General features: G+C 41.4%; 1 protein-coding gene across 2 annotated transcripts in view; it reads left to right on the forward strand.

Moving 5' to 3' along the window:
• The window catches only part of LOC104847175 (MHC class I polypeptide-related sequence B-like), a 35,905-nt gene that overhangs the window by 7,182 nt on the left and 10,290 nt on the right, over nt 1–18,433 (forward strand). Inside the window, exons 2-6 of one of the 2 annotated variants that reach the window (XR_010321645.1) lie at nt 8,121–8,384; nt 8,656–8,943; nt 9,546–9,824; nt 9,942–10,076; nt 10,576–10,708. Coding sequence is in view for 1 of the 2 variants with exons in the window: in XM_064283197.1 (XP_064139267.1) it covers nt 8,121–8,384; nt 8,656–8,943; nt 9,546–9,824; nt 9,942–10,076 (966 nt within the window). In the remaining variant the exon portion in view is untranslated. The remainder of the gene's footprint in view (nt 1–8,120; nt 8,385–8,655; nt 8,944–9,545; nt 9,825–9,941; nt 10,077–10,575; nt 10,709–18,433) is intronic. The other variant, XM_064283197.1, reaches the window with a different exon arrangement.

The following is an 18,433-nucleotide window of genomic DNA, read 5'->3' on the forward strand; positions in this document are numbered from 1 at the left end:
GTGTGTTTCTAGGAATTCATCCAATTCTTCTAGGTTTTCAAATTTGTTCCAGTATAATTTTTCATAGTAATCTGGTATGATTCTTTTAATTTCAGTTGGGTCTGTTGTAATATCGCCCATCTCATTTCTTATTCGGTTTATTTGCATCCTTTCCTGTTTTTCTTTTGTCATTTTGGCCAATGGTTTATCAATTTTGTTGATTTTTTTCAAAGAACCAGCTTTTGATCTTGTTAATTCTTTCAATTGTTTTTCTGTTTTCTATTTCATTCAGTTCTGTTCTAATTTTTATCATTTGCTTTCTTCTGGTGCCTGAGGGTTTCTTTTGTTGCTCTCTTTCTATTTGTTCAAGTAGTAGGGATAATTCTTTGATTTTGGCCCTTTCTTCTGTTTGTATGTGTGCATTTGTTGATATAAATTGGCCTCTGAGCACCGCTTTTGCTGTGTCCCAAAGGTTCTGATAGGAAGTGTGTTCATTCTTATTGGATTCTATGAATTTTTTCATTCCATCCTTAATGTCCTCTATAATCCAGTCTTTTTTGAGCAGGGTATTGTTCAGTTTCCAAGTTTTTGATTTCTTTTCTCTGCTTTTTCTGTTATTGATTTCCACTTTTATGGCCTTGTGGTCAGAGAAGATGCTTTGTAATATTTCAGTGTTTTGGATTCTGCTAAGGCTTGCTTTATGGTGTAATATGTGGTCTATTCCAGGGAATGTTCCACGTGCACTAGAAAAGAAAGTATACTTGTTTGCTGTTGGGTGGAGTGTTCTGTATATGTCTATGAGGTCAAGTTGGTTGATTGTGGCATTTAGATCTTCCGTGTTTTATTAAGCTTCTTTCTGGATGTCCTGTCCTTCACCGAAAATGGTGTTTTGAAGTCTCCAGCTATTATCGTGGAGCTGCCTATCTCACTTTTCAATGCTGATAGTTTGTTTTATGTATCTTACAGCCCTGTCATTGGGTGCATAAATATTTAATATGGTTATATTTTCTTGGCATATTGTCCCTTTAATCATTATATAGTGTCCTTCTTTATCCTTTATGATGGATAAAGTCTATTTTGTCAGAAACTAATATTGCCACTCCTGCTCTTTTTTCGATTGCTGTTTGTTTGATATATTTTTTTTCCATCCTTTGAGTTTTAGTTTGTTCGTGTCTCTAAGTCTAAGGTGTGTCTTTTGTAGGCAGCATATAGACGGATCTTGTTTTTTAATCCATTCTGCCAGTCTGTCTCTTTATTGGTGCATTTAGTCCAGTTACATTTAGGGAAATTATGGATAGGTATGAATTTAGTGGTATCATTTTGATGTCTTTTTTTGTGTGTTGTTGACAGTTTCTTTTTCCCACTTAATTTTATGTGCTGAGTTGATTTTCTTTATATATTGTCCTTTCCTCATATTTGTTGTTGTTGATTTTGTTTCTGCTGAGTCTCTATTTTTCCCCTGTATTTTATTTTGATGAACAGGATAGTTTGTCTCCTTCGTGGTTACCTTATTATTTACCCCTATTTTTCTAAATTTGAAACTAACTTTTATTTCTTTGTATCACCGTATCTTCCTCTCCATATGGAAGGTGTATGATTACATTTCTTAGTCCCTCTTTATTATTTTAATATTGTCTTCTTTTATATAATGACATTGCTGTTACCCTGTTTTCAGCCCCCTTTTTTTTTTTTAATAATCTTGCTTTGTTTTTTTGGATTTCCCTGTCTGAGTTGACTTCTGGTTGCTCTGCCCAGTGTCCTAGCCTTGGGTTGATACCTGATATTATTGATTTTCTAACCAGAGAACTCCCTTTAGTATTTTGTTTGTAGTTTTGGTTTGGTTTTTACAAATTCCCTAAACTTGTGTTTATCTGGAAATGTCTTAATTTCACCTTCATATTTAAGAGACAGTTTTGGTGGATATATGATTCTTGGCAGGCAGTTTTTCTCCTTCAGTGTTTTAAATATGTCACCCCATTGCCTTCTTGCCAGCATGGTTTCTGCCAAGTAGTCCAAGCTTATTTTTATTGGGTCTCCTTTGTTGGTGACTTTTCGTTTATCCCGCGCTGCTCTTAGAATTCTCTCTTTATCTTTGGTTTGGGAAAGTTTGATTCTAATATGCTTGGTGACTTTCTTTTAACATCTACCTTATGTGGAGTTCAATGTGCATCTTGGATAGATATCTTCTCATCTTTCATGATATCAGGGAAGTTTTCTGCCAACAAATCTTCAATAATTTTCTCTGTATTTTCTGTTATCCCTCCCTGTTCTGGTACTCCAGTCGCTCATAGGTTATTTCTCTTGATAGAGTCCCACATGATTCTTAAGGTTTCTTTGTTTTTTTAAATTCTTTTATCTGATTTTTCTTCAAACATACTAGTGCCAAGTGATTTGTCTTCAAGTTCAGAAATTCTGGCTTCCACTTGCTCAGTTTTGCTCCTCTGACTTTCTATTGAGTTGTCTACATCTGTAATTTTATTGTTAATTTTTTGATTTTCTGATTGCTGTCTGTCTATGGATTTTCCCAGCTAATTAAATTTTTTGTGATGTTCCTGAATAATCTTTCTAATTTCTTCACTTGCTTTGTCTGTGTGTTCCTTAGCTTGTTCTGCGTATTGCCTCATTTCCTTCCTGATGTCTTGAAAGGTTCTGTATATTAATCTTTTGTATTCTGCCTCTGGTAATTCCAGGAAGGCACTTTCATCTAGAAGATCCCTGGATTCTTTGTTTCGAGAGCTTGTTGAGGTGACCATGGTCTGTTTCTTTATGTGACTTGACATTGACTGTTGTCTCCGAGCCATCTATAAGTTATTGTATTAGTTTATGCTTGCTTACTGTGTTGTAGCTTCTTGCTTTGTTTTGTTTTGGTATGCCCAGATGGGTTGCTTGAGTGAGCTACCTTGATTATTTTCGCCTTTGGAGCTCTGACGTCTTGTCCCCAGATGGCTAGAGCTGTTATCAGGTATATCAGTCTAGGAGTCCATTCAGTTTTCTTGTATGAATTCAGCTCAGGTTTCCAGGTAGCTGATCATCAAGTGTGATGTAGAGGTTCTGTCCTACAGTCTTAGAGGAGGAGGGGTGATTGGTGTAGGTACTGGTATCTGGTTGCAGCAGGGGGTCACACCCTGAACAAGGCAGGGAGCTGAGAATTGTCCCCCACATGTCTCCGAGGAAAGCATGTCCCTGTTCCCTAGAGCATACAGGTGGGTGAGTTTTGCTGACGGACCGTAGGCACCCAGTGTTTTTGGTTGTAAGAACTGGGAGGTACCAGTTATCCTTGGACCCCTGTTGCGGGTGGCTGGGTGGCCTGAGTGGAGCTACCAGTTCTTAGGCCCCTGATGTGGGTAGGTGAGGACCCTGTTTAACAGGCAAAGCAACGTCAAACATCAAACACCTGACTCTCCACCACAGAGCTAAAATGGTTGGAGTTTGCCAACAAGGGCCTATTCTTCTGAAATAGACCCACACAGGTCCATGCAGAAGGGAAAGGTGCTCAAAGTCCATGGAACGTTTATGCCTGGACAGGAGCCGCTTCTGTCCTGAGCTCCCCTGGTTAGTGGAGCTGGCAAATTATCTTTTCCCCCAATTGTAAATTTTTTCCTTCTCCAAGACTGGGAGGATGGCTCTAGGTGCTCAACAGTGCCTATCTCAGGCCCAAGGAATTCAGCCACTGAAGCTGGCTTGCAGGTGGGGGGGCATGGTAAAATATACTCAAGTACTTAGCTTTTGCCGAGAGCGCCGTTATTCTCTGGTTCTGGAGGTGTGAGTGGGCTGTGTGGCTGGCTGTTTCTCCCTGAGGAAACTGTGGCCAAATGCTAGTACCAGCCTGCTGCCCCTGCTCTGGGAATGGTGCCTGGGTGCTCCCCACTCCTCTCCACTTCTGAACCGTCTCTTCCTCCCCCTGCCACTCTGTTCCTGTTCCAAGCTTTTGTTTGATGCTCAGGGCTCCTAGCTTGTCATAAATATACTCATTTCACTTGTTTTTTCGGGTCTTTGTTGTAAAGAGGGCTTGCCAGAAGCATCTGTCTTTTCCACCATCTTGGTTCTGCCTCCCATCTCATTTCTTATTCAGGTTTTTTTGCTTCCTCTCCTGATTTTCTTTTGTCAGTTTGGCCAATGGTTTATCAATTTTGTTAATTTTTTTAAAGAACAGGCTTTTGGTTTTGTTAACTCTGTTGTTTTTCTGTTCTGTATTTCATTTAACTGCTCAAATTTTTATTATTTGCTTTCTTCTGGTGCCTTAAGGTTTATTTTGTTGCTCTCTATTTGTTCAAGTTGTAGGGATAGCTCTTTGATTTTGGCCCTTTCTTCTTTTTGGATCTGTGCATTTATTGCTGTAAATTGACCTCTGAGCACTGCTATCTCTGTGTCCCAAAGGTTCTGATAGGAAGTGTTTTCATTCTCACTGGATTCTATGAATTTCTTTATTCCAGCCTTGATGTCTTCTATAATGCAGTCATTTTTGAGCAGGGTGTTGTTCAGTTTCCAAGTGTTTGATTTCTTTTCCCTGCTTTTTCTGTTGATTTCCACTTTTATGGCCTTATGGTCTGAGAAGATGCTTTGTAATATTTCAGAGTTTTGGATTCTGCTAAGGCTTGCTTTATGACGGAATATGTGGTCTATTCTAGAGAATGGTCCATGTGTGTTGGGAAAGAAAATATTCTTGGCTGCTGTTGGGTGGAGCGTTCCGTATATGTCTATGAGTTCAAGTTGTTTGATCATGGCATTTATACCTTCTGTGTCTTTAGCGAGCTTCTTTCTGGATGTTCTGTCTTTCACCAAAAGTGGTGTGTTGAAGTCTGCTACTGTTATCGTGGAGCTGTGTATCTCACTTTTCAATGCCAAGAGAGTTAGTTTTATGTATCTTACAGCCCTGTCATTGGGTGCATAAATATTTAATATGGTTATGTCTTCCTGGCATATTGTCCCTTTAATCATTATATAGTGTCCTTCCTTATCCTTTGTGGTGGATTTAACTTTAAAGTCTATTTTGTAGAGATTAATATTGCCACTCCTGCTTTTTTTTGATTGTTGTTTGCTTAATATATTGTTTTCCATCCTTTGAGTTTTAGTTTGTTCTTGTCTCTAAGTCTAAGGTGTGTCTCTTGTAGGCAGCAAATAGACGATTCATGTTTTTTTATCCATTCTGTCCCTTTTGTCTCTTTATTGGTGCATTTAGTCCATTTACATTCAGCGTAATTATGGATAGGTATGAGTTTAGTGCTGTCATTTTGATGTCTTTTTTTGTGTGTTGTTGACAGTTTCTTTTTCCCACTTAATTTTTTGTGCTGAGTAGTTTATCTTTATATATTGTCTTTTCCCCTTACTCGTTGTAGTTGATTTTGTATCTCCTGAGTCTCTTTTTCTTGTATTCATTTTGATGAGTAGGATTGTTAGTCTCCTTTGTGGGGACTTTAATATTTACCCTTGTTTTTCTAAGTTTAAACCTAACTGTTATTTCTTTATATTGCCTTGTCTTCCTCTCCATTTAAAAGATCTATGACTACATTCCTTAGTCCTTTTGTATTGTTTTATTGTGTCTTCTTTTACATAATGACTGCTGCTTCCCTGTTTTGAGCTTTTTTTTTTTTTAATCTTGATTTATTTTTGTAATTTCCCTATCTGTGTTGATATCTATTTGCTCGTCCAGTGTTCTAATCTTGAGTTGATATCTGATGTTATTGATTTTCTAACCAGAGAACTCCCGTTCATATTTCTTGTAATTTTTATTTGGTTTTTATGAATTTGCTAAACTTATGTTTGTCTGGAAATGTCCTGATTTTGCCTTCATATTTGAGAGGCAGTTTTGCTGGATATATGATTCTTGGCTGGCAGTTTTTTTCCTTCCATGCTTTATGTAAGTTCTCCCACTGCCTTCTTGCCTGCATGGTTTCTGCTGAGTAGTCGGAGCTTATTCTTATTGACTCTCCTTTGTAGGCGACTTTTCGTTTATCCCTAGCTCCTCTTTAAATTCTCTGTTTATCTTTGGTTTTGGCAAGTTTGATTATAATATGTCTTGGCGACTTTCTTTTAACATCTACCTTATGTGGAGTTCGATGAACATCTTGGATAGATATCTTCTCATCTTTCACGATATCAGGGAAGTTTTCTGCCAACAAATCTTCAACAATTCTCTCTGCATTTTCTGTTATCCCTCCCTGTTTTGGTACTCCAGTCACTCATAGGTTATTTCTCTTGATAGAGTCCCACATGATTCTTAAGGTTTCTTCATTTTTTAAAATTCTTTTATCTGATTTTTCTTTAAATATATTGGTTTCAAGTGCTTTATCTTCAGTCTCACCAATTTTGCCTTCCACTTGCTCAATTCTGCTCTTCTGACTTTCTATTGAGTTGTCTAATTCTGTAATTTTATTGTTAATCTTCTGAATTTCTGATTGCTGTCTCTCTATGGATTCCTGCAGCTTATTAAATTTTTCATTATGTTCTCGAATAACCTTTTTAATTTTTTCAACTGCTTTATCTGTGTGTTCCTTGGTCTGTTCTGTGTATTGCCTGATCTCTTTCCTGATGTCTTGAAGAGTTCTGTATATTAATCTTTTGTATTCTGCCTCTGGTAATTCCAGGAAGGGACCTGCATCCAGAATATCCCTCGATTCTTTGTTTTGAGAGCTTGTTGAAGCGATCATGGTCTCCTTTATGTGATTTGATATTGACTGTTGTCTACATTCCATCTACACATTAGTTTATTTTATGTTTGCATACTATATCCTAGCTTCTGCCTTTGTTTTGTTTTGATATGCTCAAACAAGTTGCTTGAGTGAGCTTGCTTATTTTCATCTTTGAAACTCCAACGTCCTGTTTACCAGATGGGTAGAGCTCTTACCACGTATATGAGCCTAGGAGTCTATACCCTTTTCTTCTACGGGTTCAACTCAGGTGTCCAGGTAGTTGGTCATCAATAGTGTGGTACAGGCTGTATCCTACAGTGTTATAGGGGCAGGGGTGATTGGTGTAGGTACCGGTATCTGGTTGCAGCATGGGGTCATGCTCTGAACAAGGCAGGGGGCTGACAACTGTCCCCCGAGTGTGAGGAAAGCACATCCTGTTTCCTAGAGTGCACCATTGGATGGGTTCGGCAGATGGACCTTGGGCACCCAAGGCTTTTGGTTGTAAGGACTCTGAGGTACCAGTCATCCTTGGACCCCTGTCGCGGGTGGCCAGGTGACCTGGGTGGAGTTACCAGTCCTTAGTCCCCTGATATGTGTAGGTGAGGACCCTGTTTATTCAGGAAAGCAGTGTCGAACATCGAGCACCGACTTGTCCACCGCACAGCTGAAACAGTTGCAGTATGCCAACAAGCACATATTTTCCTGAATTAGGTCCACACAGGTCCATGCAGGGGGAGAGATATTGAAAGTCTACCCTCTTTCCCCGCTCCAGTGCCTGTGTCTAATCCTGGCCCTCCCTACCACAGGCTTTGGTCCAGTGCAGCTGTTCCCCAAGCCTTCATCCAAATCTATTCCTTTATGGCCTCCTTTTTTCACCTGTGAGGTGTTGGATCCCCTTCCTTCCTGGTGTCTCTGCACCTCTCTCCTCCACCCTGGGACATTGCCACCTGTCTAGGCCAGCACCAAGTTCACATCTCTCACAACCACCCTCCTATGGGACCTTTGCCATCACCCCACATGCCCCCCGACATAGGCTGTCATCTTCTCTCCTGATCTCACTGTAACTCAAGTTCATCCCTGCCCCATGCCCCCCACCAGTCTTTGACCCTCACCACCATCTCCCTGTTCCTCTTACCCTCCTATCTCCCCCAGACCCCACACTGTTCTTGGTCCAAGTGCCCAGTTCCTTGGCCCTTCACCCTACACTTTTGGTTCCCTGACCCCAGCTGGCTGTCTCTGCCTCGTAGCACTGACCTAAATCCTTGTTTTTCCCACTTAGCTGGCTCTGGTCTTTCCCCATAGGGAGTCTTCTCCCAGTACTGCCCATTCACCTGTGATGGTTTTCTAACCCTAACTTTCTTGTGGGTGTGACCAGTCCCCTACCAAAGTCCGTGGGCACACATCTGTACCACTTCCATCACTAGGGAGCCAGGACCGCAGAAGTGTCTATTAAATGTTTAATGTGCAGTTATTTCTAGGAAATGTTTCACCTGCGGCTTCCTCCTTCTCCAGGACACTACAGTCTTCTTTATCAAATCAAGGTGATCTCCCAGGATGGATTTATCGAACCAGGATTCCTGGCTGAAGGATATTTAAATGGAAAGCCCTACCTGCACTATGATCATAAGAAAGATAGGGCAGAGCCCCGGGGGCCTTGGGCAGAAGCCCACCTGGGAGCTGAGACCTGGGACGCAGAGAACAAGGACTTGACAGACATGGGAAAGAAACTAAGAATGACTCTGTCAGACATCATGAAGCTGCAGGATCAGAAAGGAGGTAAGAGTGGGGAGGAGGCAGGGGAATGTGAGGACTGTTCCTCCAAGATTTGGGAAAGAGAGGTGGAGCTCTGTCTCTTTCCACTGGATTTAGTTGAGATGTGGGTGACAGGAATGGGGAGGGGGATCTGTGGAATTCAGCAAGGATATGAGTTGTCTCTCAGGAAAAAAATGGAGGGGAAAGGGAGGGCCCTCTAGAGTAGAGTTTTTCATCTTGGGTGGTGGAGGTGGAGAGATCCAGGGATGGAGAAGTCACTGCTGGGTGGGGGCAGGCTTGCATTCCTTTCAGGAGATGCTGCACTGTGAGATCCAGGAAGACTATAGCTCCATGGGCATCTGGGATTACTGCTACGATGGGGAGCCATTCCTCTCCTATGACCCGGGGACCCAGAGATGGACGGTTCCCCTGTCCTCAACCCAGACCTTGGCACTGGAAATCAAGAAGACATGGGATACAGATGGGGATAAACACAAATATTACCATCACCATGTGCAGGGAGATATTTGCAAAAGACTGCGGAGCTACTCAACCTCTGGCAGAAACTTCATGGAGAGGACAGGTACTGACACTGGGGAAGGGCCTTCATTTCCCCTGTCTTTTGGAACCCCCTCACTTTGCATTACCTGAGAGAAACCTGTCCTGTCCCATGGGACTCGTATATGTCCTGTTGGCACATTGTATTCTGAGTTGCCCACCCTGTTAAAGCCACTGGGTAAAGATGCACAGGTGGGTGGGGGAATGACCTGTCCAGTGTCAACATTCAGGAAAGCAGGGGACCCTCAGAAAGAAAACTGAACCTGGGAAGGTGAATGTTAGGCTGTGGCCCTACCCCATCTGACTCTCAGCCTACCTCACCCTGGAGAGTTCTCTCTTAGCCCCCATGACCCAGGAGCCCCCTAACCACCTCCCCTCTGCAGCATCAAACATGTGGCTCCAGAGAGTGAGGCTATAACCCAGGGCCCCATTCTCCTGTCAGTCTAGGGAATTGGGGGTTGTATGGTCCCAGACTTGGGAGCGGCATGGAGTCTGAGAGCTGGTGGGTAAATATGGCTTCAGAACAAAGTAGGAAAGGTGGAGAGGACCAGACTTGTTCTGTCTCCCTTAGACTTGGAGACAGGGCTTGGCCACGTACCTCACTGGTTCTGCCCTCTCCCCTCCCAGTGCCCCCAGCAGTGAACGTGACTGTCAGTAAGGCCGTGAAAGGCAACGTCACCCTGATGTGCAGGGCTGCTGGCTTCTATCCTCGGAAAATCACACTGACCTGGCTTCAGGATGGGGAACCCCTAAGCACGGACTCCCAGAACCACGGGTGTATCCTGCCAGATGGAAATGGGACCTATGAGACCTGGGTGTCCACAAGGCTCCCCCAAGGAGAGGAGCAGAGGTACAGCTGCCAAGTGGAACACAGTGGGAAGAACGTTACACAGCCTGTGAGCAATGGTGAGCAGGGGCAATCCTGGAGGGTGCTGTGACTTGGTAGTCATGGCCAGGGTGGGGGGAAAGATTAGAAGGCTGATGAGTCTGGGGGGCTCAATGGATAATAAGGTTCTTTTTCAGGTGGGTCCTCAGTACAAGAGAGTGGTGTACTGAAGCCAATCGTTCTTGCTGCTGTTGGTGTTCTTGCTGTTGCTGCTATTGTTTTTGTCCTTTGGCGGTACAAGAAGGAGAAATCCCCAGATGTGGAAAGCCCAGGTGAGGAAACTGCAGCGTGAGTGAGAGTGTGAGGGGCTGTGCTAGGAAATGGGGTTCTTTCATGTCTCCCTCTGCACTGATAGTGGGAGAGAAGACATACCTTCTCCCTCTCCCCAGAGAGTAAGAGGAGATGAAATTTGGGGTATTTGGGAGCTGCATCCTCATCAACACCACTTAGTCTTGCCTATAGCCAAGACCAGGCCAGGGTTCTTCAGTGACCAGCCTGGGCTTCTTGCTACTTGGGTGAGTGGTGCCACATGAGGGTCCTGGGCTCCCCTCTGTGCTCTCCCCTTTCTCCATCTCTCAGGCTCCCAGGCCTGGTCCAGATGGGACGTGAGGGGAATCATGGGCTGATTGACAAGGCCCTGGATGATTGTGGAATCAGAGGGAACAAATAGTACAAGAGTTTATGATCTGTTGGGATGGGGGTCGTTATCTCTCCCAAGAATATGGATGCGATGTGATGACTCTAGTCCCTGTCTGCCTCCCTCCTTCCAAGTGTCTACAGTCCTCATGAGTAAACAAGAAAAAGACCCATCAGCCAAACCAGGGTCACTGCAAGATCCCTGAGCTTCCTGCTTGAAGTCCCCTGGGGAGCCCCCACTTAGCAGATATTTCGGCCTTGAGCACAGGTGGGCATCTCCTATGCATTTGGCAGCTCCTCAGATCCCTCCTGCAGACCTGAGTCCTGCGTTTGGTTTCCTCTGGCCAACTCCTGGCCTGTGCATCTTTCAAGTCCCCATCACACGCCCATGCTCATGTTCCTGGTGATTCTTTGTGGATAACAGAGAGAGGACATGAGGAGATGAGCCCAACCGCTTGGAACGAGACACTAGCCCATCCTCAGGGGAGCTGTGGTCCCTGGTTTTGTCCTGCCTCTGTGGGTTTCCTGTCCCTCCATCTGGAAGACAGTCCACAGGGACTGTTTATGGGGGCATTTGTTCTGTGCTCTGTGGCTCCCCTTGTCCTCTCTGAACCAATTCCCCTCTCTTGTGATAGTCACTGTCCTGTAAATGTGGAGTAAGGGATGGCCAAAATGGTTTCCCAGATAATCAGATTACTTGAGGAGAGAGGAAGAGAGAAAACAGGAAGTTTTTTTTCAGCCAAGAGCAAATGCCATTCACAAAGGTGTGAGAGGGTGAGGTGTCTAGGTGATGTGGTCTTTCTGCTGTGTTCGCCTCTTCTGCATGACAAATGGGAGGGCAGTGACACTGATTTCTTCTCCTTAATTCTAATTTCATTACAGTTTGCCCCTCTGTCCTGGGCAACCTAAGATAGCGAGTCCCCTCCCCCACTGCAAAGACATCCATCCCTGTTGCACTGGGTGGGGGCAGTGCAGGCCTGTTGTTGCCCCTGCTCTCGCCTGCAGCTGTGGTTTCTTGAGGAGCAGAAAGCATTACCTCCATATCAATGGGACATTGGTAGGGAAAAGGATGTGACAGGTATGTGGTAATTTCTCAAAATTCCGGCTTTAGATTTTTTTTTTATTATGCTTTAAGTGAAACTTTTCAATTCAAGTCAGTTTCTCATTCAAAAACTTTACACACATTCTTATGTGACCCTAGTTGCTTTCCCTACAATGTGACAGCATATTCCTCCTCCCCACCTTATATTTCCTGTGTCCATTCAACCAGCTCTTGCCCCCTCTGCCTTCTCATCGGGCCTCCAGACAGGAACTGGCCACATAGTCTCATGTGTCTACTTGAGCTAAGAAGCACACTCCTTGCCAGTATCATTTTATGTCTCATATTCCAGTCTAATCTTTGTCTGAAGAGTCTGCTTTGGGAATGGTTTTAGTGTTGGGCTAACAGAGAGTCTGAGGGCCATGACCTCTGGGGTCCCTCCAGTCTCAGTCAGATACCATTTAAGTCTGGTCTTTTTACTAGAATTTGAGTTCTGCACCCCACTTTTCTCCTGCTTCATCCGGGATTCTCTTTTGTGTTCCCTGTCAGGGCAGTCATTGGTGATAGCTGGGCACCATCTAGTTCTTCCAGTCTTAGGCTGATGGAGTCTCTGATTTCTGTGGCCCTTTCTGTTTTAGGGCTCATATTTTCCTTGCGTCTTTGGTGTTCTTCATTCTCCTTTGCTCCAGGTGAGTTGGGACCAATTGATGGATCTTAGATGGCTGCTTGCTAGCATCACCAAAACGGGATGCACAATGTTTTCTTAATACACTTCATTATGCCAGTTGACCTAGACATCTCCTGAAGCCATGGTCCCCAGACCTCCACCTCTGCTACTCCATCCCTCGAAGTGTTTGGTTGTATTCAGGAAACTTCTTAACTTTTGGATTTGTCCAGTTGTGCTGACTTCCCCTGTATTGTGTGCCCTTCACCTAAAATAACTCTTGTCTCCTGTCTAATTAGTGAATACCCCTCTCCGTCCCTCCTCACCCTTGTAACTGTCAAAGAATGTTTTCTTCTGTGTTTAAACCTTTTCTTGAGTTCTTATAATAGTGGTCTCATACAATATTTATCTTTTGTGACTGACTGTTTTCACTCAGCAAAATGCTTTCCAGATTCCTCCACGTTACGAGGTGTTTTTCACAGATTTGTCGTTGTTCTTTATCGTTGCGTAGTATTCCATTGTGTGACTATCCCATAATTTGTTTATCCATTCATCTGTTGATGGGCACCTTGGTTGTTACCATCTTTTTGCTATTGTAAACAGTGCTGCAGTGAACATGGGTATTCATGTGTGGGCTCTTATCCCTCTAGGATATATTCCAAGGAGTGGGATTGCCAGATTGCATGGTAGTTCTATTTCTAGCCTTTTAAGGAAGCGCCAAATCGATTTCCAAAGTGGTTGTACCATTTTACATTCCCACCAGCACTGTAAAAGTGTTCCAGTTTCTCCAACATTTATTATTTTGTGTTTTTTTGATTAGTGCTAGCCTTGTTGGGGTGAGATGGTATCTCATTGCAGTTTTGATTTGCATTTCTCTAATGGCTAATGATCACGAGCATTTCTTCAGGTATCAGTTAGCTGACTGAAAGTCTTTTTGGGTGAAGTGCCTGTTCATATCCTTTGCCCATTTTTCCATTGGGTTATTTGTCTTTTTGTTGTTTAGGGATTATACCGTGATTAGACTTGTAGCCAAAAATTTTTTCCCTACATGTACATCGCCCTGTAGGCAGCATGTAGAGGGATCGTGTTTTTTTTTTTTTAAATCCGTTCTGCCACTCTCTGTCTCTTTATTGGTGCATTTAGTCCATTTACATTCAGCATAATTATTGATAGGTGTGAGTTCAGTGCTGTCATTTTGAGGTCTTTTTTTTTTGTGTTGTTGACAGTCTCTTTTATCCATTCATACTCTTTTGGTGAAGTCTTTTGATGAGCATAAGTATTTGAATTTTAGGAGCACCCAATTTTTTTTTTTTTCCCAGTGCATTGTTATTGTGCATTGTTAGATAATGTTTTGTATACTGTTTATGGCAATATTAGGGCTCCTAGCATTATCCCTATTTTTTCCTCCATGATCTTTATCATTTTAGATTTTATATTTGGGTCTTTGACCCATTTAGAGTTAGTTTTTGTACGTGGTGTGAGGTTTGAGTCTTGTTTCATTTTTTTTGAAGATGGGTATCCAGTTATATCAGCAACATTTGTTAAAGAAACTGTCTTTTCCGCAATTAACTGACATTGGGCCCTTGTCAAGTATCAGCTGCTCATATGTGGATGGATTGATGTCTGGATTCTCAATTCTGTTCCTTTGGTCTATGTATCTGATGTTGTTCCAGTACCAGGGTGTTTTGACTACTCCGGCGGTATAACAGGTTCTGAAAACAGGTAGTGTGAGGCCTCTCACTTTGTTCTTTTTCAGTAATGCTTTACTTATTGGGGCCTCTTCCCTTTCCATATGAAGTTGGTGATTTGTTTCTCCATGTCATTAAAAAATACCACTGATTCGAATCGGGATTGCATTGTATCTATAGATCGCTTTGGGTATAACAGAGATTTTCACAATGTTGAGCAAGGTATGTTTTTCCACTTAAGTAGGTCTCTTTTGGTTTTTTGTAGTAGTGTCTTGTAGTTTTCTTTGCATAGGTCTTTTAGGTCTCTGGTTAGATTTATTTCTAAGTATTTTATCTTCTTGGGGGCTATTGTAAATGATATTGATTTGGTGATTTCCTCTTTGAGGTTCTCTTTGTTGGTGTGGAGGAATCCAACTGATTTTTGTATGTTTATCTTGTATCCTGATACTCTACTGAACTCTTCTATTAGTTCCAGTAGTTTTCTTGAGGATGCTTTAGGGTTTTCGGTGTATAAGATCGTGTCATCTGCAAACAGAGATACCTTTACTTCTTCTTTGCCAATTTGGATACCCTCTATTTCTTTATCTAGCCTAATAGCTCTGGCTAGGACCTCCAGCACAATGTTGAATAAGAGTGGTGATAAAGGGCATCCTTGTCTGATTCTTGTTCTGAAGGGGAATGCTTTCAGTCTCTCTCCATTTAGGATGATGTTGGCTTTGTGTAAATGCCCTTTATAATGTTTAGGAATTTTCCTTCTGTGCCTATTTTGCTGAGAGTTTTTATCATGAATGGGTGTTGGACTTTGTCTAATGCCTTTTCTGCATCAATTGATAAGATCATATGGTTCTTGTCTTTTGTTTTATTTATGTGATGGATTGCATTGATTGTTTTCCTAATGTTGAACCATCTCTGCATACCTGGTATGAATCCCACTTGGTCGTGGTGAATTATTTTTTTGATATGTTGTTGAATTCTATTGGCTAGGATTTTGTTGAGGATTTTTTTCTAAGTTTATGAGGAATATTGGTCTATAATTTTCTTTTTTTGTGGTATGTTTACCTCGTTTTGGTATCAGGGTTATGCTGGCTTCATAGAATGAGTTTGGGAGTATTCCATCCTTTTCTATGCTCTGAAATACCTTTAGTAGTAGTGGTGTTAACTCTTCTCTGGTAGAATGTGGTAGAATTCCCTAGTGAAGCCTTCAGGGCCAGGGCTTTTTTTTGTTGGGAGTTTTTAAATTACCTTTTCAATCTCATCTTTTGTTGTGGGTTTATTTAGTTGTTCTACCTCTGTTTGTGTTAGTTTAGGTAGGTAGTGTGTTTCTAGAAATTTGTCCATTTCCTCTAGGTTTTCAAATTTGTTGGAGTACAATTTTTCATAGTATTCTGTTATGATTCTTTTATTTTTAGTTTGATCTGTTGTGATATCACCCATCTCATTTCTTATTTGGGTTATTTGTGTCCTCTCCTGTTTTTCTTTTGTCAGTTTTGTTGATCTTTTCAAAGAACTTGCTTTTGGCCTTCTTAACTCTTAAAGTTGTTTTTCTTTTCTCTGTATCTTTTAATTCTTCTCTGATTTTTATTATTTGCCTTCTTTTGGTGCCCAAGGTCTTTTTATGCTGCTCCCTTTCTATTTTTTTCAGTTGTAAGGATAATTCTTTGATTTTGGCCCTTTCTTCTTTTTGCATGCGTGCTTTTATTGCTATAAATTGATCTCTGAGCACTGCTTTTGCTGTCTCAAAGGTTCTGATAGGAAGTGTTTTCATTCTGATTGGATTCTTTATTCTGTCCTTAATTTCCTCCATATCTGAGTAGTTTTTGAGCAAGGTTTTGTTCAGTTTCCATGTGTTTTATTTTTTTTCCTTGCTTTTCTGTTACTGATTTCTACTTTTATGGCTTTATGGTCAGAAAAGATGATTTGTAATATTTCTATGTTTTAAATTCTGTTAAGGCCTGCTTTATGGGCTAGTATGTGGTCTATCCTAGAGAATGTTTCGTGTGCATTGGAAAAGAAAGTATACTTGGCTGCTGTTGGGTGGAGTGCTCTGTATATGTCTATGAGGTCAAATTGGTTGATTGTGGCATTTAGATCTTCCATGTCTTTATTGAGCTTCTTTCTGGATGTTCTGTCCTTCTCCAAAAGTGGTGTGTGAAGTCTCCTACTATTATTTTGGAGCTGCCTATCTCTCTCTTCAGTGGTGTTAGAGTTTGTTTCATGTATTTCGGAGCCCTGTCATTGGGTGCATATATATTTATTATGGTTATATTCTCCTGGCATATTGTTCCTTTAATCATTATATAGCGTTCTTCTTTATCCTTTGTGGTGGATTTTACTTTAAAGTCTATTTTGTCAGAAAGTAATATTGCCACTCCTGCTCTTTTTTGATTGTTGTTTGCTTGATATATTTTTGCATCCTTTGCGTTTTAGTTTGTGTCTTTAAGTCTAAGGTGTATCTCTTGTAGGCGGCATGTAGAGGGATTTTTTTTTTTTAGCCCATTCTGCCATTCTCTGTCTATTTATGGGTTCATTTAGTCCATTTACATTCAGCATAATTATTGATAGGTGTGAGTTTAGTGCTGTCATTTTGATGTCTTTTTTTGTGTTGTTGACTGTTTCTTTCATCCACTTAATTTTCTGTGCTGAGTTATTTTTTTCTTATATATTTCCTTTCCTCTTTTTCACTGTTGTTTCTTTTGTATTTGCAGAGTCTTTTTGTTTTTCTCATTTTTTATTTTGATGTGTACAATTGTTAGTTTCCTTTGTGGTTGCCTTAATATTTACCCCTATTTTTCTATGTTCAAACCAATCTTTTATGTCTTTATATCACCTCGACTTCCTCTTCACAAGAAAGATCTATGACTACATTTTTTAGTCCCTCATTTTTGTTTTAATGTCATCTTTTACATAATGACATCTCTGTTTTCCTGTTTTGAGCATTTTACCTTTGATTTAATTTTGTGATTTTCCTATCTGGATTGATATCTGGTTGGTCTGTCCTGTGCTCTAGTCTTGGGATGTTACCTGATGTTATTGATTTTCTAACCGGAGGACTCCCTTTAGTATGTTTTGGAATTTCGGTTTGGTTTTTGCAAAATCTCTAAACTATTGTTTATCTGAAATGTCCTAATTTTGCCTTCGTATTTAAGGGACAGTTTTGCTGGATGTATAATTCTTTTTAGGCTATTTTTTCTCTTTAAAGCTTTGTATATTTCATCCATTCCTTCCTTGCTCGCACAGTTTCTGCTGAGTAGTCTGAGCTTAGTCTTACCGATTCTACTTTGTAGGTGACTTTTTGTTTATCGCTAGCAGCTCTTAAAATTCTCTTTGTCCTTGGTTTTGGCAAGTTTGATTATAATATGTCTTGGTGACTTTCTTTTTGAATCTGCCCTGTGTGGGGTTTGACGAACATCTTGGGTAGATATTTTCTTATCTTTCATGCTATCAGGGAAGTTTTCTGCCAACAAAGTATCAACGATTCTCACTGTATTTTCTGTTATACTCCCTGTTCTGGTACTCTAATCACTCGTAGGTTATTCCTCTTGATAGAGTCTCACATAATTCTTAGAGTTTCTTCATACTGAAAAATTCTTTTATCTGATTTTTCTCAAATATGTTGGTGTCAAATGCTTTATCTTCCATCTCAGTAATTCTGACCTCCATTTCTTCAATTCTGCTCTCATTCTACTGAGTTGTCTAATTCTGAAATTTTATTGTTAGTATTCTGGATTTCTGTTTGCTGTCTTTATATGGATTCTTGCAGCCTATTAAATTTGTCATTATGTTCTTCTTTGATCTTCGTGAGTTCCTTTAATGCTTCGTCTATGTGTTCCTTGGCTTGTTCTGCCTTTTACCTGATCTCCTCGATTTCTTGAAGAATTTTGTATGTTAATCTTTTGTTTCTCCCTCTGGTAATTCCAGGAAGTTCTCTTCACCTGGAAGGTTTCTTGATTATTTTTTTTGAAGCTTGCTGAAGCCATCATGGTCTGCCTCTTTATGTGATTTGATACTGACTATTGTCTCCGAGCCAGTAATAAGTTATTAATTTTTTTATTTTATGTTTGCTTACTATGTCCTAGCATCTTGTTTTGTTTTGATATGCCCAAATAAGCTACTCGAGTAAACTAGTTTGATTACTGACGCCTTTGAAGCTTTAACGCCCCATCACCAGCTGGTTAGAGTTGTTACTAGGCATATGAGCCCAGGAGTTCCTTCACTTTTCGTGTATGGATTCAGCTCAGGTGTCCAGGTCACCAAGTGTGTGGTGCAGGCTCTTACCTACAGTCTTAGACGAATAGGGGTGATTGGTGTAGGCACAGGTATCTCACTGCAGTAGGGGGTTACATGTTGAGCAAGGTAGGGGGTTGCCAACTGCCCCTGAGTGTCTGTGAGAAAAATGTGTCCCTGTTCCCTAGAGCACATAGGAGGGTGGGTTTTATAGCTGGACAATGGGCACCCAATGCTGTTGGCTGTAATGACTGGGAGGCACCATTTACCTTGTACTCCTGTTGTGGGTGGCTAGGTGGCATGGGTGGAGCCCCCAGTCCTCAGGCTCCTAATGTGGGTAGGTGAGGACCCTGCTTAATAGGTAGAGTGATGTCAAAT

This window comes from Loxodonta africana, chromosome 1, assembly GCF_030014295.1.
Source record: "Loxodonta africana isolate mLoxAfr1 chromosome 1, mLoxAfr1.hap2, whole genome shotgun sequence".
Classification (NCBI taxonomy): Eukaryota; Metazoa; Chordata; class Mammalia; order Proboscidea; family Elephantidae; genus Loxodonta; species Loxodonta africana.